The 23777-nt window shown below is 38.5% G+C and overlaps 1 protein-coding gene across 2 annotated transcripts; it reads left to right on the forward strand.

Annotated features, from left to right (window-relative positions):
• Window positions 1–2450: 2450 nt before the first annotated feature.
• KLRG1 (killer cell lectin like receptor G1) lies at window positions 2451–23015 on the forward strand. Of its 2 annotated transcripts, none has more exons than XM_050749593.1 (5): window positions 2451–2622; window positions 5123–5227; window positions 8050–8219; window positions 21246–21346; window positions 21683–23015. In XM_050749593.1, the coding sequence occupies exons 1-5, from the start codon at window positions 2541–2543 to the stop codon at window positions 21792–21794; spliced, it is 570 nt and encodes a 189-aa protein (XP_050605550.1). In that variant the 5' UTR covers window positions 2451–2540; the 3' UTR covers window positions 21795–23015. The 2 variants fall into 2 exon arrangements, with proteins under 2 accessions (XP_050605550.1, XP_050605551.1); XM_050749594.1 differs by having other exon boundaries at window positions 2454–2622; window positions 8134–8219.
• The last annotated feature ends 762 nt before the right edge of the window (window positions 23016–23777 follow it).

A 23777-nucleotide genomic window follows, 5' to 3' on the forward strand; every position in this document is an offset into this window, starting at 1 on the left:
CAGGTATTTCTTTATAGCAGTGCAATAATGGACTAATACACCTTCCTTTTGTTTTTAAATGATCTTAATCATTTTAAAGCATACAATTCAGTAGTGTTAAGTATTATTATGGACTGAATGTTTGTCTCCCCCAAATTCACATATTGAAGCCCTAATCCTCAGTGTGACTATACTTGGAGATGGAGCCTTTAAGGAAGTAATTAAGGTTAAATCAGGTTACAAGGGTGGGACCCTGATCTGATAGGATTAATGTTCTTGTAAGAAGAGAGACCAGAGCCCACTCTTTCTCCCCTTGTGCACACGCTGAGGAAAGGCCACTTGAGGATATAGTGAGGAGTCTGCAACCTACGGGGGAAGCACTCTCCAAACACCAACTCTGCTGGCATCTTGATCTTCGACTTTCAGTCTGTGGAATGATGAGAATATAAATACATTTCTGTTGTTTAAGTCACCTAGTCTATGGTATTTTGTTGTGATAGTCCAAGCAAGTGAATACAAGAATATTCACATTGTTGTACACCATATCTCCAGAACTTAATCACACTGCAAAACCGAAACCCTGTATCCATTAAGCAACTTCCTTTTCCTTTTCCTTTTCCCTCCAAACTTCTTTCAGTAACCATTCTGCTTTCTTTGTCTATGGGTTTGACTACTTCAGATTCCTCATATAAGTGGAATCACACAGTATTTGTCATTTTGTGATCAGTTCATTTCACTTAGTATAATGTTTTCAAGTTTCATCAGTGTTGTAAAGTATGACAGGATTTCCTTTCTGAGACTGACAAATATTCCATTGTATGTATAGACCACATTTTGTTTGTTTGCCTTCATATTAAGGGTGTGAAAATTTGTTCTCAGAGGCAGCTAAACTATCGGTGACTCTCTTTGGTGATGTTAAGATTTTTTTTGTTTGTTTGTCTTTGGCTGGTGCTACTAAGCAATGCATCACCTCTGTTCTCCCTGTTCAGCTCTTGGCCCTACAGGAACTATTTCAGCTTGGACTTGCAGAGTTTTGTCCTATGTCTGCGCAGCCTAGAACTTAGCTACAGACGTATGGTGAATTCCTACATAGTCTTAAGGGTGCCTCTCTCTTGTGAATTACCCTGCCCTGCAAATTCCAGCCATTTAAGCAGCTTAAAACTCCAAGCTCTGCCTCCTCATTTTAGTAAGACTGCTGTTCTGTTTAGGATTCATTTTTGTGCTCTGTACTAGAAAGTGGTCCTAGATAGAAAGCTAGGGTGATCACAGCACTCACCTTTGTGTTCTCTCAAGGATCACAGTGCTGCCTGTGTGTTCCTGAAAATAGCTGCCTCGTGTATTTTGCCATGTGTAATATTTTGATTGGAGAGTAAGTCTAATGCCATTCTGTCATGACTGGAGGCAGAAATTTTGTTTTTATTTGTTTTTATTAATATGCACTCCCTGTTTCTCTTCTTTTATCCTTATGCAGTCTATCTTGATGATCTTATCCATTCTTAGGAGTTTCAATACCCTTTCTGTTTTCCTTACTTTAAGTTTTGTTTTTGGAGATGGAGTTTCACTCTTGTTGCCCAGGCTGGAGTACAATGGTGTGATCTCAGCTCACTGCAACCTCTGCTTTCCGGTTTCAAGCGATTTTCCTGTCTCAGCCTCCTGAGTCACTGAGATTACAGGCACCGACCACCATGCCTGGCTAATTTTTTTGTATTTTTAGTAGAGAAGGGGTTTCACCATGTTGGCCAGGCTGGTCTTGAACTCCTGACGTCAGGTGATTCACCTGCCTCAGTCTCCCAAAGTGCCGAGATTACAGGCATGAGCCACCATGCCTGGCCTACTTTAACTTTTTATTAACTTTTCACCTACTAAAAATAAATTACTAAGATGTTAGAATGTATTTGTTTACTTTGCTCTTCTTTTTAGTCATCTTTGCATGTAAAAATAAGACAACAGAAAAAATTTAATGGAATTTCTGATACTGTGAAGGGTAAAGATGATAGCACAATTTGAACAATGTTTTGGGGAAGATGTGGTTATGTCGTATTCACAAAACATATCTGGGCAATAGTCCATTTCTCCCATGATTCCAGGCATGCACCCAACAGTCCATTTCATTATTGCTTATCACTGCCCAAAAGTTCCAAGAAATGACGAAATCAGTCTCATTTGGCATACATTTTTCAGAAGGAAACAAAGCAGAGAAAAAATTCTGAAAGAAATTCATAGCTAGTAACCACTCTCACTTTTATTTTAGTTTCCATAACTGAAATTGCTGGACTTGAGAGCAATTTTTCCTTGCTCAACAGAATTAGGTGACGTGGGGAATCAATTCAATATCTGTTTAATGAGCATCTAGAGTATCATGGGGCAAAAAAATAGCAACTTAAAATATTAATTTCTATAGGCAGTCCCCAAATTTGAATCATTTCCTGAAAAATTACTTCTGCTTTTGTCAAGTTTCCTGCTAGCAGTTTAGAGATTGGGCTGTTTCCTGACTGATACATATCCCTTCACACTTCGATAATTTAACTCTCTCAACTGCATGTGAAAGATCTTAGCTGAAGATGACTGACAGTGTTATTTATTCCATGTTAGAGTTGCCTACGGCAACCCAAGCCCAGAATGACTACGGACCACAGCAAAAATGTGAGTTAACCAAGGTAGCATGGAAGACGATGCATAGTGACAGTAGGCTACGGATGAATGGGGTGTAGAATAAGTTTAAAGCAGAGGATGCAGAAGAATCGAGGATAATTTGAGGAAATACTTTTGGTTCAGTTTAAAGTCCAGAGTTGGAATATGAAAAATTGGTGTATGGTACAGGATCTGATCTTAGGCCTCAGGTAAACCCTTTTCTAACCATTCACTTCTTTGATCGCATCTTAGAAACCCAACCTAGGGCATTGCCGTTATTCCTTCTTGCTCCTCTCTAAAGCGGGAACTTTGTTGGGAGAACTTTATCTCTTTAGCTATATTCGGAGTAACCTTGGACCAGCTGTTTAAAAGTATGGCTGTTTTTCTGACTATGGAATGAGGAGGACACCAATAGTTTTGCTGGTGGATAATACTAAGAGCTTTGTCAGGAAAGAAACTGATTTACACATCTAGATTTTTTTTTTTTTTTTTTTAACTTCAGTGTTGCACTAGAATGGTGACAGGGAAGAAACAGGGAAGAAAAAGTATCAAGAACACTACAGAGAATAGTCTCTGTGACTGAGGATTTGAAGGCAAAAGAGCCATTTGTACATAGAGCCCCGAGAGAACATTATCTGAGACAGATAGGTAATAGTGCAAATGCCAAAATTAATCCTTGATTTTGTATCTTAGGCAGTAAACTCCCATGAAGTATATTCTTTAGGGTAGTTCCCTAAGCTTTCTCTCTTTTTACTACATAGTTTTACTATTATAATTTTTAATGTCTTTTGAGAGTGTTGCCTTAATTTGCTAAATCATTCTAGTATACTTGGGATATTTAGACTTATTTCTATTACTATAAATTATACAGCATTGGACATCTTTATTTGTGTAATCTTTTCCTAGTTTTGAATTATATCTGTGTTAATTTCTAAGGAATAGAAATATTAAGTTACAAGTAATGTATATCTCAAAGTATATGTTCAAGGTCACACACACAACTGGGTGATAAATTGGAACCTACTTGGAACTATTTAGAGACTTTCAATATACACTTAAAGTAAATTTAAAAAATTTATTTTACTTCTTGAATTGGCTTGTGGTTACACAAATACAATTATGCTTTGATACCTTTTTTAAATTTAGCATAACACAAGAATGAACGTTTGTGTATTTCATTAAATGTTCTCCTGTGATGCAAATGTCTTTTTAAAAGTTTTACTAGAAATCTAATGCCTTTGGATTCATCAGTCCAAATACTTATTATGCAGAATTCTCTCTTTATGAAGGCATCTCTCATTATACATTTTTTTCTTTAAGAAGTTTGGAATACTCCATAGATACACACATAGATAGAATAATTTATCTAAAATGTAAACAGAAAATTGAAGCCCAAACAGGCAAGTTTAATTTCCTAATTCAAGGTTATTAAACAAAGGAATCAAAATTAGAACTTAAATATCATCTTACTTCACAGAGTTTTGCTCGTTACACGTAATTTCTACACTATCGGACTATGAGATACCTTTGATTTTAAAATAAAGATTTGCTGAAAATACTTCCATTTTTCAAATTCGAAATTTATATTTAGGTTGTATGCAACATAGCTAACGTGAAGTAGTGTCCTATGCTTAAACATGGCATCAACCTAAACTTACTGCTCTTTTAATAATGACAGTTTACAAAGCACTTTTGAAATGTAGATTATTTTTATCTAAATTTTATGTATTTAAATTTTGAATGGATAATATGTTTACACAGTTCAAAATTCAAAAGGTACAAAAGAAAATAAGGTAAAAAGTCTTTTTCCTATCTTGTCTCCAGTGACTGTTTTTTTCCATTCCAGAGGCAAACAATGTTATCAGATTCTTGGATGTGCTTGCAGAGATATTTGTATACCCTGTTCTGCAGAACGTTTCTTTGTCTTGACTATGTATCTTACAAAATATTCCATATCAGTTAAAAAAAAAAGCCAGTCTTTATTAGAAGCAGTGTATTCACTTTATGGATATATTAAAAATGTATTTGACAGGCCTTTTACTGATAGAATGTAGATTGTATTCAGTCTTCTCCTCCTACAAGTATTGCTGCCACAAATAAATATGACATTTTGCACGTGTGAGTATCTGTAGGAAAAATTTCTTAAGGAGAAATTTCTAGGTCAAAGGGTAAATGCCTTTGCCATTTTGGTAGATATTGCCGAATTGTCCTCCAAAGAGGCACCAATTTGTATTCTCACCACCTGAGTATGAGACAGTATAAGTCACAATTTCAAAGGAAAAAAGCATTCTTTATCTTGATGAATACAGTAAGTTATTTGATACAGGTGTTAGTGGTTACCTTTGACTTTAGAGCAAGTTCCTGATACATCTAGAAAAGGAAACTTTATGGCCTGGATCTCGGTTTCCATTAGGCCAAATTGCTTTAAGATGCAGTATCCTTCCCTGACTTTCTCTTTTCTTTCAACCTATCTTCTGACTCAGGATTGTGCTTTGATTCTCTGTTGTTGCAGCTTCCTCTTCCAGGCCTTCTTGTTCTTGCCTTGTGGCAATAGCTTTGGGGCTTCTGACTGCAGTTCTTATGAGTGTGCTGCTATACCAGTGGATCCTGTGCCAGGGTAAGTGCAAACTTAAACCAAAATTAATCTTTCATTTTATATTATAAAAGCAATATAACATAGCAGGAGCTTTGAAAAATCAAAAAATAATTCAAACAAAATACATCGACATCTTTATACAACTATTTCCTGGGTATAGCCTCCTCATCTTTGACCATGTGCATTTGTGTCAGTGTGTATTTTCTTTTTGTTTTTTGAGACAGGGTCTCCCTCTGTCACCCAGGCTGTGGGTGATAGATTTGTGTGCTGCTATACCAGTGGACCCTGTGCCACTGTACAATCACAGCTCACTGCAGCCTTGACCTCCTTAGGCTCAAGTGATCCACCTCAGCCTCTCGAATAGCTGGGACCACAGGCACATAGCACCATGCCTGGCTAATTTTTGTATTATTATTATTATTATTATTATTATTATTTTTGTAGAGGCATTTCACCATGTTGCCCAGAATGATCTTGAACTCCTGGGCTCAAGGCATTCGCCCTTCTTGGCCTCCCAAAGTGCTGGGATTACAGGTGTGAGCTACCGCACCTGACCATATTTTCTTAATAGAACTGCAATCAAGTCCTTTTAAAATTTCTCCCACCTTTCTTTCTTCTAATGCAAGGCTGAGAATAGTTCTTATCATAGTATGCTCATAATTTTGTATATTGCTTTTTAATTTTATGTTGCCAGAAACATTTTTGTACTGCCATGTGTATTGTGATACTTGAATTATAATATTAATGATGTTTAACTTTTCACATATAGATATATCATAATGTAAGTAAACATATTCTGATTTTTTGTTTGTTTGTTTGCCAGTCCGGTGCTTTCACATTTTCTGAAACTAATTTTTCTAAGTTTAGTTCTTCTAAGTCCTTAAATCTAGTGATCTAGAGGGCTCTCAGTTTATTGTGTTACAGTCTAGAGTCCCAGCTTAGGTTTATGTTTTTAGGGGATGATAGTGACAGATTATACAGAAGTGATTTATTAGGATTCTTTTTTTTTAATTAAAAAAAATTTTTTTTGAGACAGAGGCTTACAATGTCACCTGGGCTGGAGTGCAATGGCGTGATCTCGGCTCACTGCAACCTCTGCCTCCCAGGTTCAAGCGATTCTCATGCTTCAGCCTCCCATGTAGCTGGGATTACAGGCACCCGCCACCATGCCTGGCTAATTTTTTGTATTTTTATTAGAGACGGAGTTTCACTATGTTGGCCAGGCTGGTCTCGAACTCCTGACTTCGTGATCTGCCCTCCTCAGCCTCCCAAAGTGCTGGGATTACAGGTGTGAGCCACTGTGCTCTGCCGATTTATTAGGATTTTAAGAGTTTAGCTCCAGGGTTTCTACCTCAGATCCAAGTCTGACCTTTGACAAAAAGGAACTCCTAGGGAAGTTGGGAATTTCTAATCCAGGCTGACTAATGTCACAGTCGTATGGAAAAAGCACAAATCTATAAGGTGCCAATTTAACAGCTTGATCTCCAAAACTTACATTGGTTGTATGCCGGGTCTTCCTAGAGAACAATTATCTAATATTTATATGAAAAGTACTACTTTCCCCACTTTGTAACTCCCAAATCTAGAGTAGATATATACTCTATTCTGCAATTATATATCTACACATGTGCTCATGGAATATAATGGCTTATACTTGCTCACTGTAGAATTGTGCTTACGGTGAGTTTATGCAAATATGTTTAAGTATTGAAACTGAAGTAGAAAATCAGTAGAATTTTGGAATCTTGGTTGGAATTACCTTGAAAGCATATTCAGTTCCCTTTCATTTTTGATTGTTTGTTTTTGAGACAATGTCTTGCTCTGTTGCCCAGGCTGGAGTGCAGTGGTGTGATCTTGGCTCACTGCAACCTCTGCCTCCTGGGTTCAACTGATTCTCATGTCTCAGCTCCTAAGTAGCTGGAATTACAGGCGGGTGCCACCATGCCCGGCTGATTTTTTTTGTATTTTTTAGTAGAGATGAGGTTTCACCCTGTTGGCCAGGCTGGTCTTGAACTCCTGGACTCATGTGAGCCACCTGCCTCGGCCTCCCAAAATGCTGGTATTACAGGAGTGAGCCACCATGCCTGGCCAGTTCCCTTTCATCTTAACAAAACTATGAGCCAACCATTTTAAAGGAATGCGGATCTTCCGTATTTAAAAGATCTTGGTTAGAACATTCTATCACTTTTCACTTTAGCACCTGTTATGCTTCTCTGCCAGAAAACCCTTTTAAAAAAATATCAACGTAAGTTCTTTTTGCTGAAGTATAAGTGTTTTTTTCCCGTTTTCAATGGTGAGAGTTACTTGTGATAATAAAAAAGCAAAACCTTTCATTCTAGTTAAGTTTGCTTTTCCTAGTTTCTTTTCTTTTTTTTTTTTTTTGTGCATTTTTGGTTGGGCATTCTGAATGATTCTGCCTGATTTAAGTAATATACATTATGCAATTATGCAATGTATGCACTGAGCAAAGACAGTACACAGACGCATATCATACAAGCACACAGTTATCTGGTGTGTGTATATTACATGTGCACAGAGATCTCTAGCACAAGTAAAGTACTTGCTCCAGAGTTTTCAGGCAGATTGTTCTACATTTTCTTCTTTGCTCCTTCAGTTATAGTCCTATTCTTGTGTAGTGGAATACATACTTAGTAGATGATGGGGGTGGACATTATGAGGTATTCAAATTGAGACCATGCATTGTTACACATTTCTCTAACCCTTAATCTGAAAAGTGGTGGAGCAGGGAAGACCTGGGACTGCCATATTCTATTTTATCTCCCATTTCATTTCCAAGACTGAGTGGTCCATGAAGATGTGAACCAGGTCCTCTTCTTTCCTAGGCTCCAAGTACTCTACTTGTGCCAGCTGTCCTAGCTGCCCAGACCACTGGATGAAATATGGTAACCATTGTTATTATTTCTCAGTGGAGAAAAAGGACTGGATTTCTAGTCTGGAATTCTGCCTAGCCAGAGACTCACACCTCCTTATGATAACGGACAAACAGGAAATGGTAAATGCAAACATTTAGAAAATGTAGGGGTTTTGTTTTTGTTTCTTTTGTTTTTCTTAGCTGCTGTTTAAATGGATCATGTATCCTCTTTTGAGGAACAGAAGGAATCTGTGATTTGGGGGGATACTGTATTCTTCCGCTTCCCTCTTCTTCTCTTTCCTCTTCCTCTACTTCCGCCTTCTTCCCTCTCCTTCCCCACTCTTTACTCTTATGCTGTCTGCTCCAACAAACCTCAGTTACAGCAACCCAGATGCTTGCATAGCATGTAAGTGTGTATGTGGGGCAAGGAGGCAGAAGGATGGTGAGTGTTTTGGAGAGGAATTAGACTTGAAATACAGCTCTAGTTAAAAGAAGTCTTAGGTCTGGAAACATACAGGTCCAACAACAAGGTAGCAGATTGTTGGGTTTTGTTTGTTTGTTTGTTTGTTTCTGAGACAGAGTCTCCCTCTGTCATCCAGGCTGGAGCACAGTGGCATGATCTCGGCTCACGGCAACCTCCGCCTCCCAGGTTCAAGTGATTCTCCTGCCTCAGCCTCCCAAGTAGCTGGAACTACCGGCGCCCGCCACCATGCTGGCTAATTTTTTGTATTTTTGTAGAGACGGGATTTCACCATGTTAGCCAGGATGGTCTCGCTGTCTTGACCTCGTGATCTGCCCGCCTCAGCCTCCCAAAGTGCTGGGATTACAGGCGTGAGTCACCGTGCCAGGCCTGGCAGCAGATTCTTATATAGTGGAACTTGGGAGGGAGGGAAAGATAGAGATCACTGGGACAGAGTGATTGTGATAAGGGCTTAAATGCCTTCTTTTAAAAAGTTTTCCCTTTATTCACTGGAATCCAGTAAGTTCCAGACTGCAGTGTCAAGAAAGTTGGGATATAAGCACCTGTGTTTGTGTGTGTGTGTGTGTGTGGTGGCCTCCACTTCCTTCAGGCCCCTCAGATCCTTCCTATCCACCCAGCAATCTCTTGGAAAAGAACTTGCTATTGGTTCTAGACCATCTCAAGGCAACACAAGGAATTGACATCCTGAGGTTGCCTAGTATAAAAATCAAATTCTAATTTGTCTACATAAATAACATCTATAAGGAAAACAAGAAATCTTAGTTTCATCTTTAGCACTAATTTAATACTGATTTTTGTGTTTTGCTATTGTTTTCTGTTTTCTTTTTTGGGGTAGAATCTAGTCACAGAGAACAGTTTATTGAGAATTAAACTATATTAACTTACCTTGGAAAAAATCCAGAGGTTACTCTAAAGCAGCTGGGGATAACATATAGTTCCTAAATTTTATAACTACCTATACAGCTACCTATATAAAGCATACAGATTCTTGTTTTCTGTCAAAGAAACACTTACTCCTTTGGAATTCCACATAGAATCTAAACTCTAAATCATTCCACATATGTGACTAACATTTTTTTTTTAAGTCTTCTCTAAGTGAGGTGGCAGAATGCATTGAGTCATACTCATTAAACATGCCATCTTAGTTTTATGGCCTCCAGCAAAATAGCCTTGCTTTCTGGACCTTGTAGCAACCCCTATTCTTATTCTGATATAGTGACTCTGAGGATTCGAGCTGACTGAAGTAAATAGCAGAAGTGAGCCATGAATTTGAAACATTGAGGGCAAAACTCATAAACAGGAGTCGTGAGTCATAGCACAAGACACTGCCACAGAAAATTGTGGTGTAGCAGCTACTATACATTTCACAGTGTGATCATGAGAGGTGAGGAGGGAAGGGATGAAGGCACAGAACATCTGGGAAAATGGCAATATTGCTGTTTCTCTGAGGTATCCAGAGGAAGGGCAGGATCATTAGAGGGATTTTGTCCCTCCTTTGTTTCCTTACATGCCGCCATTCCTGAGACTATTGTTGAGTAAAACCAGCAGAGTTACACTCACTGCATTTCCAAATTGAGTTTATTTTCTCTTAAGGCTCCGTGGGGCCAGGCCAGTGCTGGAGAGGGTGGAATGTCCCTGCTAGATGTCATAAGTTTGACCTTTGACACTCCCCTGGAATCTTACTTGATTCTCTGCTTTGTTTTTCTTGCTCTGACTTTTGTCAGATTCTGTAGAACCGAATTGACTTTTACCTGACCTGCTGCGTCTCTTGTTCTAGTGTTACTATTCTTTTGTTCTCAGGGCAAGATTTACATACTATTTTGAGGTATGTACAGTGTTTCTAGTATCATACTGGGGTCTGAGCCACTACCAAAAGAGCAAAAAGTAAAAATAAAAAAGAGAGCTCTATGGATCTGTTAAAACTGAAGTTTTTCAAACTGCCGTTTCATTGGTGGAAAGTGCTAGAGGATTTCGTTGCTGTATGCAGAATCTACAGGCCTATGGAAAATATCCCTCTCATGCTGTTAAATGGTCATCTTTCATTGAGATACTTAAGTAGAGTTCACCTCCTATCTTAGATCACTTACGGCAAAGTGTACAATAACAGAGGCTACCGTAGATTGAGCACCTGCTTTTTGCCAGGTGTTTTATGTATAGTATTCTTTTGGTTTTTTTTCCTTTTTGAGAAGGAGTTTTGCTCTTGTTGCCCGGGCTGAAGTACAGTGGCACAATCTCGGCCCAATGCAACCTCTGTCTCCAGGGTTCAAGCGATTCTCCTCTTTAGCCTCCCGAGTAGATGGGGTTACAGGCGCCTGCCACCACGCCCGGCCTTTATGTATAGTATTCTTAATCGTCACAGCAATTCTGAAAAATAGAGTTCCACATCCCCATTTTGTTGGTGAATGAGTAAAATTCAGAGGAATTGGCTGGGCGTGGTGGCTCCTACCTGTAATCCCAGCACTTTTGAGAGACTGAGGTGGGTGGATCACTTGAGGTCAGGAGTTCAAGAGCAGCCTGGCTACAATGGTGAAACCCCGTCTCTGCTACAAATACAAAAATTAGCTGGGCATGCTGTTGCGCACCTGTAATCCCAGCTTCTTGGGAGGCTGAGGCACCCGAATCGTTTGAACCCACGAGGTGGAGGCTGCAGTGAGCTGAGACCGCACCATTGCACTCCAGCTTAGGCAGCAAAGTGAGACAGTTTCAAAAAAAAAAAAAAAAAAAGTCAGAGAATTAATGAGTATAAGTCTAAGGCTACAAATCTGGCAGAGCCAAATTTTAAATTCTACTCTAGTGGGCACGGTGGCTCACACCTGTAATCCTAGCACTTTGCAAGGCCATGGCAGGTGGATTGCCTGAACCCAGAATTCAAGACCAGCCTGGGCAACATGGCAAGACCCTGCCTCTACAAAAAAATACAGAAATTAGCTAGGTGTGGTGGCATGCACCTGTGGTCCCAGCTACTCGGGAGGCTGAGGTGGGAGAATTGCCTGAGCCCAGGAGGTCAAGGCTGCAGTTAGCCATGATCACAGCACTGCACTCCAGCCTGGGCAATGGAGTGAGAGTTTGTCTCAAAAAAAAAAAAAAAAAAAAATCTACATCAACTCACCTTCAAAGTCACTTATAGAAATATTGTATTTGACAACTTCCAGAATCCATTTTGCACATGTTCAACAAGATAACTTTTTCTACTAATTGTCTTCTGGTTTCTTTTCTATACATATTTAAAATTTTTTTTGAATTTGACATACAGAATGTACATTGTATGACCGTGGAGATTTAAATTTATTTATTGTGATGAAGTCTCGCTATGTTGCCCAGTGTGGTCTTGAACTCCTGGGCTCAAGTGGTCCTCCCGCCTTGGTCTCCCAAAGTGCTGGGATTATAGGCTTAAATATATTTAAAATAGTGAGATGCTTACTTATAGTTTCTTTTTTTTCTCTCTGGGACCTTAAGATTATTCTTGATAGAGAAAATAAAAACAAAATGGAAATTAAATTGCTCTATTATTTTCTCATTTTTGTGTTAACATTATAGCATCAGCCCTTACTCCTTCTTGCCCTTTGAGTATATCTTTAGATGTTTGGATATATTCAAATTCTTGATTTTTCTTGCCATTTTCCCCCCACCAAGCTCAGTTCATCCTGGATGTTGTTAGCTGTGATTCCTTATAGTTATTGGTATGTTATTTTAAAGTATGTATTCATTAGTGAGTTCCCAGTGAAACTGCTTTGATTTCTTTAAATCTATTCTGATGTTCCTTGCCCTATAATATCTCTCTTCCTCATTATCATCATTTGGAATTATATGATCCAACTTTACTGTTGTAACAACCTCTCATTCAACTTTACCTATCTTCCTAAACTTGGGATTCCCTGAACTTCTGGCATGGGCTTCTCACATATTTAGGATTTACATCTAATAATACCCAAGGTTTCCTTCTTTGGGTACAGCAATACAAACGCTACGGTAACGTGGTCACTTTTCTGTATATTTTCAATCGGGTAATGAAAACAGCTTGGTTTCTCTCAGACAGTCATGAGTATACTTCTACTATATTTCTTACTAGCTGTGTGAACTTCAGCAACTTCCTTAACCTTTTTGACTCTCAGTTTCCTCGTGTACAAAGTGAAGATAAAACTTTCTAGACTGGCCGGGCGCCGTGGCTCACGCCTGTAATCCCAGCACTTTGGGAGGCCGAGGCGGGTGGATCATTTGAGGTTCGAGGTTCAAGACCTGGCCAACATGGTGAAACCCCATCTATACTAAAAATACAAAAAGTTAGCCGGGCGTGGTGGTGCACGCCTGTAATCCCAGCTACTCAGGAGGCTGAGGCAGGAGAATCACTTGAGCCCTGGAGGCAGAGGTCTCAGTGAGCCGAGATCAGGCCACTACACTCCAGCCTGGGAGACAGAGTGATACTCTGTCTCAAAAACACAAAAATCTCAAACAACAATATAAAGTCCAGAGCCAAAAATAACTTTTACTTTGCTCTTCTGTGTCCCAAGACACAATTTCAGTAAAAGATACATCACAGAGTAAATTATGACTTGTTGAATTGAGTATTTTGTTTATGAGGAAATCTGAGATGATATGTCAGAAGATTCAAAGAAATGGCTGGCAACAGGGTAGATGGTAGGGGAACTGTTTTACTCTGGAGGTCTTCACAGTCTGGTAATGTGTGTCTTTTGTCACGCTTCTTTATAATCAGATTAAGCAGCTAGTGTGAACTGCATAACAAGGGATGGGCATGATAGGCTAGGATATTTCCACTATTTTTTAACTTGAAAAATTGTGGGAAAATATGCATAACATAAAATTTACTATTTTAACCATTTTCAAGTGTACAGTTCGGTGGCATTAAGTACGTTCCTATTGTTGTACAACCTTCACTACCATCATCTCCAGAACCTTTTCATCATCCCCAGCTGAAGGTCTGTGCCTCTTAAACAATAACTCCCCTCCCTCTAGCTCCTGGTGATCACTGTTCTACTTATCGTCTCTATGAATTTGCCGATTCTGTCCTTCAGTGTCTAGCTTATTCACTTAGAATAATGTTTTCAAGGTTCTTCCGTGTTGTAACATGGATCAAAGTGACGGCTGAATAACATTCTGTTTTATGGATGTACTACGTTTTATTTGTCCATTTATCCATTTATCCTGTTGGGAATAAGGCTGCTGTGAACTTGGATATCCATCTGTTGACGGACATTGTTTCCACAAGCTTTTAAAAAGAAGAGCAAATGATGGTTTATAGAGCAGGGCTTACTGACTTTTAGCATTGTGTACTTACGCAAAATTATAGGGAAAATTCTTATTGATATTAAGCTGTAGTAATTTGTAACCTGTCAAATTTTCCTTTGAAATTTCTTAATGTTATTTGCATGTTTTTAGATGATGGTAATTAATGTGTTCATATTATAGGATATCTGAAAAGTCTGGAAACAGGCTAAACTTATTTTTAAACAGTAAGTTGCATTTTCAAGTAATACGCTCTATATTTTTACTCAATCTTGAGATGCGTTTTCAAGTGAAACATCTCTAAATTTAAAGCAATAGATATAATTATTTTTAGACCTTATGAGTACTCTGTATTGTAATTTTTTTCAAATTAGTAATTACATCCTTTGCTTTAAATACTTCACCTGGAAAAGTGTCTGAAGAAAAACACAATAATGATATTATTTGAAAATATGAGGCTGTAGGGTTCCCCAGTTCCTGGCTTTCTTTCTTTGCATTGGCTGAAAATCGCAGAAGGCCTTGACTGGCCTATGACCCACCCAGCTACAGGTTTTTCCCCTGCAGGCTCCAACCCAAACCCCAGCCTTGAATATTTCCAGTCACTGATAAAGGTATCTAGGTTGCAGCTCGAAACACTGAAATAAAGTAGCCTCAGCCCTAAGTCAGATTCCTTAAACCCTCATAAAAGCTCCATCTGTGACCCCCTTGCTGTGGACATACGTAGGTCAAACGTTCCTTTTCTCTGACTGTCCATCGTGAGGATTGCTGCAGCCCTCTGTAAGTTCCCGTAATAGATGCTTTGCACGGATCACCTTGACGTTGAGTGCTTTATTCTATGGTATCCCAGCCAGCCCCATCTCATGATGGTTTGAGGCTCTCCCTTGTGGGAATTCCCCTGTCGCTGCTTTCAGGATGATTTTAGCCCCGGGTTTGGTGGGACAAAACAGAGCTATACTGTCTAAAAATACCTTTATGCTATGTTTTTAGGCGTTTTGGAACACGTTATTTTATATTTTGCTTTTATCAAATAGTATTATTTCATTCTTGGTTTTTACTAAGCATTAAATTATTCCAGGTAATAAAAAATTGCAACCAGATTTTATTTTAGTTTTAAACAGTATTTTTACACATTCTGCATCATTTCACTATTGCTTAAATCTCTTCATAGTCTTAGATAAAATTCTACTAATTTTCAATTGTCATGAGCTATGAGCATGTTTATAGAAATCATTTTGCTTGCGGTCATTTATTTACATTATATTCCCTAGAATTAAGTTGGCTAATCAAAAGATATGATTTTATAGTTTCAATGTATTGTTAGTTTTTCTTAATATGAGTTGAAATAACTTACATACATTCTGTAAACCATGTTAATTTGGAAGTTTAAGGAATATGCTTTGTGCCTTAATGATATTTTAATTTCAGTTAAAAATATTACATACAGAAGTGTGTGTGGAAGTTATAAATGTTGAACTAAAAAAGCAAGAAAGGAAAAGACAAGAAAAAGTGCACCTGATTTTGTTTGTTTGGATTTTATCTTCACTTTGCTTTTAGGGTTTGCATTTTTTCTAAAATATAAGCAAACATTACAAATGCTAAGTGACATAACACCTAAGTGTTCTAGCTCACACCTTCTCTGGGTGACAAGAGTTCTCAGTCACCACCTTTACCTATACTTTTGTTGTTGTTGTTTGAGACTCTCACCCAGGCTGGAGTGCAATGGCACAATCTCATCTTACTGCAACCTCCACCTCCCAGGCTTAAATGATCCTCTTATCTCATATCTCAACCTCCCAAGTAGCTGGGACTACAGACATGTGCTACCTTGCCTGGCTAATTTTCATATTTTTTGTATTAACAAAATACAAAAATTTGGGGTTTTTGCCATGATGCTTAGGCTGATCTTGAACTCCTGGGCTCAAGGGATTTTCCTGCCTTGACTTCCTGAAGTGCTGGAATTACAGGTGTCAGCCACTGCAGCAGACTAATTTATACTTTCATGCTGTTTCTACAGTTATACTTTCTACAATTTCTACTTTCATGCTGCTTCTATATTCTCTCTCTCTCACTCTAATGCACACACACACGCAGACACACACACACAGACACACACACACACACACACACACATCCATGAGTACATAGAATAGGTTTTAGCACTATGGTTTTGAAGGCCTCTTCCAAGTGGAAGATTTTCGAGTGAAGGTGCCATAATAAACATTTTCAATATCTAGCCTCACCAATGAGAAGTTGTAAAAGGACTGATTGATCAAGTGACTTAGAATTATATGGGTCTTGAGGGTAGTAAATGAGCACAGGATTGGGGTTTGTATGTGGGCATTACCCAATCCTAGCTCTTCAGACTCTAATTGAAGTTTCTGAGCAAATCTTTATCAATTTCTGTGCTTCATTAGCTGCCATTCCTCCTCTTGAAATGAAAGAAAAGGAAATGGACTATTTTTCTCATAATTCCAACGGAGAAATTGGGAATTACTCTTTTATTCCTTTTGTTAATTTTAATCAATTTATTTTTTCAAATATTTAGTTTATAATTTTTGATTCACATATACTCAAATTTTATATACTTTGAATGCAGTAACATTTATTTTTGAGTCTTTTAGATCGTGGCTATCACTACCACACCAATTTTGTGAAAATATTAAAAAGAAAAATCCATTCTTTTTTTCCTAATTTAAATAATTCTTTAAACAAGTTGGTTAAGAAATGTAAAAATTTTAAGCTATGTTGAAAATTACAGTGTCATTTCATCTGTCGTATACTTCATTCACTCTCCTGTCTACCTCCTTACCCCCAGCATGCACAGTTAAGAGTTTTACAGAGAGAAAGTAAAAAATATACAGTTTCTGTTCAGAGGGTTTTAACTTCCTGCAGCATAATACCTGATTGTGTGTTCTTTATTTCTATAAATACTTATTAAACATAATTCTTTTAAAAAGAGATGGGATCTCACTCTGTTACCCAGGCTGGAGAGCAATGGCATGATCATAGCTTACTTCAGCCTCAAACTTCTGAGGCTCAAGTGATCCTCCTCCCTGCCTCTGCCTCCCAAGTAGCTGAAGCTACAAGCACATGCCACCATGACCAGTTGGCTAAATTTTTAAATTTTTGTAAAGATAGAGTGTTACGATGTTGTCCAGACTGGTTCTGAACTCCTGGCCTCAAGTAATCCTCTCACCTTGGCCTCCCAAATTGCTGGTATTGTAGGCATGAGCCACTATGCCTGGTCTGCATTTATTGAGTATAATTTTATGTATTTTTCTAACTGCTAGGGATATGGTAGTCAAGAGTTGTTGCTGTTATGATGTTTACATTTTATTTTATTTATTTATTTTTAAGGAAAATGATATTTTAAATTTAATTTTGTTATTAACATTTTTTAAATTGACACATAATTACATATATAGGGTATTTATCTGAAGGAAATAAAATCAGTATGTTGACGAGATATGTTCACTCTCATGTATATTGTAGCAATATTGACAATAGCCAAGATATGAAATCCACCTAAATGTCCAACAACAAATAAATGGATAAAGAAAACTAACAGAAGAACAGAAAACCAAACACTGCATGTTCTCACTCATAAGTAGGAGTTGAACAATGAGAACACATGGACGCAGAGAGGGGAACATCACACACCGGGTCTGTTTGGGGGTCGGGGGCTAGGGGAGGGATAGCATTAGGAGAAATACCTAATGTAGGTGACGGGCTGATGGGTGCAGTAATCCACCACGGCACGTGTATACCTATGTAACAAACCTGCACATTCTGCACATGTACCTCAGAACTTAAAGTATAATAATAAAAAATGAAATAAAGAAAATGTGGTATGTATACACACTAGAATACTAATCAGCCATAGAAAATAATGAAATCCTGTCATTCATAGCAAAATGGATGGAACTAGAGGACACCATGTTAAGTGACATAAACCAGGAACAGAAAGTTAAACACTGCATGTTCTTGCTTATGTGAAAACTTAAAAAAAGTTGACCTCAGAACAGAGGATAGAAGAAGCTGGGAAGGGCTGGGGAAGGGGAGGTTAGGGAGAGTTATGTTAAAGTATACAAATTACACCTAGACAGGCAAAATAAGTTCTAATGTTCTATTGCAGTGGTCTCCAACATTATTAGCACGAGGGACCTGTTTCGTGGAAGACAATGTTTCCATGGACCTTTGGCGGGGGTGGTTTCAGGATGAAACTGTTCCACCTCAGATCATCAGGCATTAGATTCTCATAAGGAGCAGGCAGCCTAGATCCCTCACATGCGCAGTTCACGATAGGGTTTGTACTCCTATGAGAATCCAGTGCTGCCGCTGATCCGCTGATCTGACAGGAGGCAGAGCACAGGCGGTAATGCTGGCTCGCCCAGCCACTCACCTCCTGCTCTGCAGCCCGGTTCCTAACAGGCCACAGATTGGTACTGTCCATGGCCTGGGGGTTGGGGACCCTTGCTCTACAGCACTGCAGGGTAACTAGAGTTAACAACCATGTATTGTATATTTTCAAATAGCTAGAAGAGAGGATTTTGAATGTTCCCAACACAAAGAAATGGTAAATGTTTGAAGCGATAGGCTAATTACCCTGCTCTGATCATTACACATTGCATACATGTTACATGTGCTTTCATTGTCTTCGGAAGAGACAGACAAAACTAAACAAATGAATATGGTGATATGTGCTTTAAAGAAAATGAAACAGTATGATGTCATAGTAAATGTGAATACTATTTTAGATTGGTTAGTTAAGGAAGGCCTCTTTCGGGAGGGAACATTTGAGTTGATATCTAGACCTGATTGACAGCCATGTAGAAATCTCAGGAAAGATAGTCCAGGCAGAGGGAAAAGCTATGCAAAGACCCTAAAGCAAGAATGACCTTGGCATGTGAAAGGAACAGAAAGAAGGCTCATGTGGCTGGCACCTAGGAAGTAAGTAAATGGTTAGCAGGGGCTAGATTATGTAGGACTGTGCGTACATTGTAAGGATTTTAGATTTTATTCTGTGTGAAAAGCGAGACCACTGGAGGACATTAATCAGGGGCACAGAGTGATGAAAAGTTTAGCACTGGGAGAGAAAACTTGGATGATTATTTGATAAGGATCCAATTCTTGGATGAATTCTTTCACCCACATGACCTCGTCTTCTCATCTCTAAAGGTGAGGATAATAATAGTTGCCTACCTTCCAAGATTGTCAAGAATTTCATAACTGGAAAGAATCCTAGAAAATATCTAAGCTAAACGCTCATAAAGAAGTTGAAGCTCAGCCAGAGTAAACCACCTGCTCATCTTCAGATAGAAGGAGGGAGCTAGGAGCCTCCAGAATTTTGTTTCTGTTTTGTTTTCCTAAATGCCACACTGTGTATGTAGTATTTCAAATGATGTTGGGAATGAACGCAGAGAGATTTTGCAAACCTTAGAGTGCAATACAAATGTAAGAGATAATTGTTTTCAGGATACTGGGTTCTGAGAGAACAAAGTCATCATAAGGCATAGATTATTTGGGAAGAAAAGCATTGATAAACAAGTCATACTCATTTTTCAAATGCTTCGTCTAGGAAACACCACAGTCATGTCCTAAATGGAAACAGGACCGAAACCCAGTGAAGAGAAAATAGAGGTTATTCTGACCATGAGAAATAGCACAAAAGATTCCTTTTCTCTCCTGTAGTGTCTTTACTAGAAGTGCAAAGAGGCTTTTTGCCTCTCTTAACTTTATTTTATTTTGTTTTGTTTTGAGATAGAGTCTCACTCCGTCACCGAGGCTGAAATGCAGTGGTGCCATCTCGGCTTACTGCAATCTCTGCCTCCTAGGTTCAAGCGATTCTCATGTTTCAGTCTCCCCACTAGCTGGGATTACAGGCACCCGTCACCATGCCTCATTTTTTTTTACTTTTTTATTTTAGTAGAGACGGGAGTTTTGTACCACGTTCACCAGGCTGGTCTCAAACTTCTGACCTCAAGTGATCCACTCACCTCGGCCTCCCTAAGTGCTGGGATCACAGGCATGAGCCACTGTGCCTGGCCTTCTCTTAACTTTAGAAGAGCAACTCTATTTGTGCTCATGCAGGGTCCAAGTAGGCAAAGAGAGACAGTTAAGAGCAGAGGCCATAAATTCTTACTCTTCAGCAACCATCTTTCAGGAGTGGAATAAAAACAACATCAAAATGGGACATCTGGTGGTATAATAATCACCATAGGCAGTTGAAATTGTGTTGCTTTCTTAGTAGTTTCTAGATAAAAAAGAATATTTTATTCCAAAGGTGTTTGACCAATTAAGCTGTCATTAAAAAATATTGCAACTGTAATTGTTAATTACACCAATACTAAATCCTACAACAAAATTAGCTTGGATTATCTTTTTAACCTTTTATTTTAATCTATTTTAATCTTTAATATTTTATTTTATTTCATTTATAGAGGCAATTCTCTTAGGATATAAACTTCTTCATTTGAACGTCAGACTTTGCAGATGGAAGGATCTTTTATCTCTGTTCTGTTGGGTAACATGGCACACATAAGTGGTCTAGCCGATATACCTTTACCTTAAACTTATTCCCTTAAGAACTGTTTTCTTCTTGCCATATACAAGATTGACAAGGACATGGAAAATGAGACTTTGGGAAAAAACCAAGAATATTGCTATAGGTTTAATCATAATTTACATATTTAAGGATGGGAAAGATGACCACTTCTGCAGCAAATGTGGAGCTTCTTTCTTTTGAAATAATCTGAATACCTATCAGGCGCTCCCTTTAATTAAGGAGAAAATTGCAGTGGAAGGTAGAGATGTAATATTTTCTTATTTGCTACATTATAAGAATCCAGATATGGATAGAAAGGTCCATTCTAGGATGCTGCTCCTCTCTACAGTTAACAAATCTTTAGAATTAGATGTTAAATGAGAAATTAGTTATTTAGAGTGAATAGTTGTCTTATCTTGGGCTGCTCAAACAAAATACCATAGACTGGATGGCTTAAACAACAGATGTTTCTCTCTGTCAGTTCTGATGGCTGGAAAATCCAACATCAAGGTTCTCTGGCTCCTGGTGAGGACCTACTTCTGGCTTGCACATGGTTGCCTTTTTGTTGTATCCTCACTTGGCAGAGAGAGTGCTTTGGTCTCTTCCTCCTCTTGTAAGGACACTAATTGCATCATGGAGGCCCCACCCTCATGGCCTTATCTATACCTAATTACTTGTTAAAGGCTCCACCAGCAGGTATCATCACATTAGGGGTTGGGGGTCAACATACTGATTTTAGGAAGCATTCAGTCCTTAAGAGTGGTGGTGATGGAGGGTGTAAAGAATGCTAGTTTGTCTTTTAATTAATTACTTAACTTAGTATTAGGAATCCAACGTGGAAAGGAATAGTTGTTTGACTGTGACACTAGGTCTCGTTTTTGGTTTTCAACCTTTCTCTTAGAGCCTGCTCCAAGATTTCCTCAGTGAGGCCTTTCACTGGGTTGGTCTGAGGAACAATTCTGGCTGGAGGTGGGAAGATGGATCACCTCTAAACTTCTCAAGGTAAGGGGCTTCAAAGGAGTGCCAAGAAAGAGAGAGAGGAAAAAGGAAAGCCAAATTATAATACTTGGGGAATAGATTAAGAAGAGCAGATGGAGAGAAGAGGAAAAAGTGAAAAGGAGAGGAAATAGGGAACAAGGAAGGGAATGAACAATGGGTAAGGGCAAAAAATAAAAAATAAAAAAAGGTGATAACATTTTAAAGAGAGGCTAATGGACAATTTTAATTCTTCTGCCTGAATAGGGAGAAAGAATTTGCTCAATTTTTATCCCTTCATGCCTTTCAACTCCTTTTCTGTGCATACGGCCTCAAGTGATTGACTTTTCTGATTTCTTACAGGATTTATTCTAATAGCTTGGTGCAGACATGCGGTGCCATCAACAAAAATAGTCTTCAAGCTTCAAGCTGTGAAGTTTCTTTACAGTGGGTGTGTAAGAAGGTCAGCCCTTGATGGATGACCACTCTGTCCTGACCCTCAGATCTGTCATGTATCCCTAAAAGGAGGGAGCTGGCCACTGGCTGTTGGGAAAGCCATGAGTATGTAGTTAGCAAATACTGAACTTGCTCAGATATGGCATTAGATGCAAGACAACCTCCTGGGGATTGATGCCTAACTGATGGATTCTCTTTGAGACTATTTAGATATTATGTGAACAATTTAAAGACCAGATATAAGCAAGTTTTTGAAATAGATAAGTTTGTTTTTTTTTGTATTTCTCAGTATGGCAACTAATGCTGCCACTCTCATCCCCATCCCAACCATCTCTGTCAAAAATATACCTTTTTCATGTTATATTCTGAACTAATCTGATAAAATCTATGCCAATATATGCTATTGCTTATGTAGTAGATAAGTACGTTATTGCTGTACTCCTCTAGTACATTACTGATCCCTGATGGTATATTTTTATCCTAACAGTGACTCTTTGCAAATCAAGCTTTGTTCTAAAGAATAAACCTAGCTGGCATGGTGGTGTGTACCTGTAGTCCTAGCTATTTGGGCAGCTGAGGTGGGAGGGTGGCTTGAGCCCAGGAGTTTGAGGCTGCAGTGAGCTATAATTGCCTCACTGCACTCCAGCCTGGGAGATACAGCAAGACACCATCTCTAAAAAGAAAATAAATACATAATGCTAATGTGAGAATATAAATTGTGGGAAGTGAGTGAGGGCAAGGTGGTACTTCCTCCTTCTCAGGTCTTCACTCTTAATGCAAAAATCGGGTCGTAATTGATTTTGTTTATTTTCTGAGTATACATAGATGTGGTTGAATTAACCAATGTGTGATTGTATCTTTTCCATTCTGTGACTGTTTGACCTGCATTTTAATTTCAAGATAGCAGTCAATTCGATAAGGCATTTTCATAGAGGAAAGTTTACAGAAACACTTTATGTGCTTGGATCACCAGATTATCTTAGGTACTAAGGCCTCAAAAATAAGAAAAACTTTATTATTTCTCCTCAGTAGAGTTTGGACATACATAAGGAGAGAAGGTGCAGTAATGAAATAGACCATAATTCTGTAGTGTTGATGATCCTGGATTGTAATCTTTTGTTTTTATCTTTCATAGTTTTTTTTTTTTTTAAAAAAACATGGACTGTATCTTATCTACCACTGTATCCCAAATACCTAAGACGGTGCTTACATTCAGTGACAAATAATTAAATGGATGAATAATAAATAATAATGAAAACTGTTCATTCTAGTTATTTCTGTTAGCCCGTAAATTAGAGGAATTAAAGATGAGAAAAACAGTATATCCTAATCCTTCCTAACTCACCAGTATGAGTCTTCAGTAGCTAACTCTAAAAAGGCAAAGGGCCAGTTAATCTGGATACAGTGCTCATAGAAGGAAGTCATGGAAACAAGCTCCTGTCTCCTAGTGATCTCTTTCCTTTGGTTCTGGCGCAGGAAGTGTCCCTGAGTTACGGATATGACGGTAGTGACTCTCACTTCATTAAGGATTTAATGAGAGCGATTCCATGTGGGCCATGGCTTGGCTACTGCAGGGTGGACAATTTCATTTACTTATCGAAAGAGAAGAAAAGGAGAACTACAGCCGGGTCTTAAATTCTCACCTGAGCAGGCAGGATGTGTGCAGACCTCCTCTGTGACTAGGGTTCAGGCCTTTTATAAGGATTTATCCACCTATTATCAGAACTGGATGTGGTTCTTCATTGCTTTGTCTCCCTTAAGGTTGTTACAAGAGAAGTAACAGTTTACTTCCTGGTTGCTTATTTATTCCTTAGACTTATTTATGAAGGGCTGGGGTCAGTTAGTAACTCAATTCTTGTACCTTACTTAGTGAAATAAAGTTTGGTAAAACTAGAAACGAACAGTTGTTTTGATTAGCACTTACATTGCACAGCGGACTCCTTTGATGGACATTATACATTAAACATATCTGGGACATTCAGTGTTTGGAATAAGACATTTA

Source organism: Macaca thibetana, chromosome 11, assembly GCF_024542745.1.
Source record: "Macaca thibetana thibetana isolate TM-01 chromosome 11, ASM2454274v1, whole genome shotgun sequence".
Lineage (NCBI taxonomy): Eukaryota > Metazoa > Chordata > Mammalia > Primates > Cercopithecidae > Macaca > Macaca thibetana.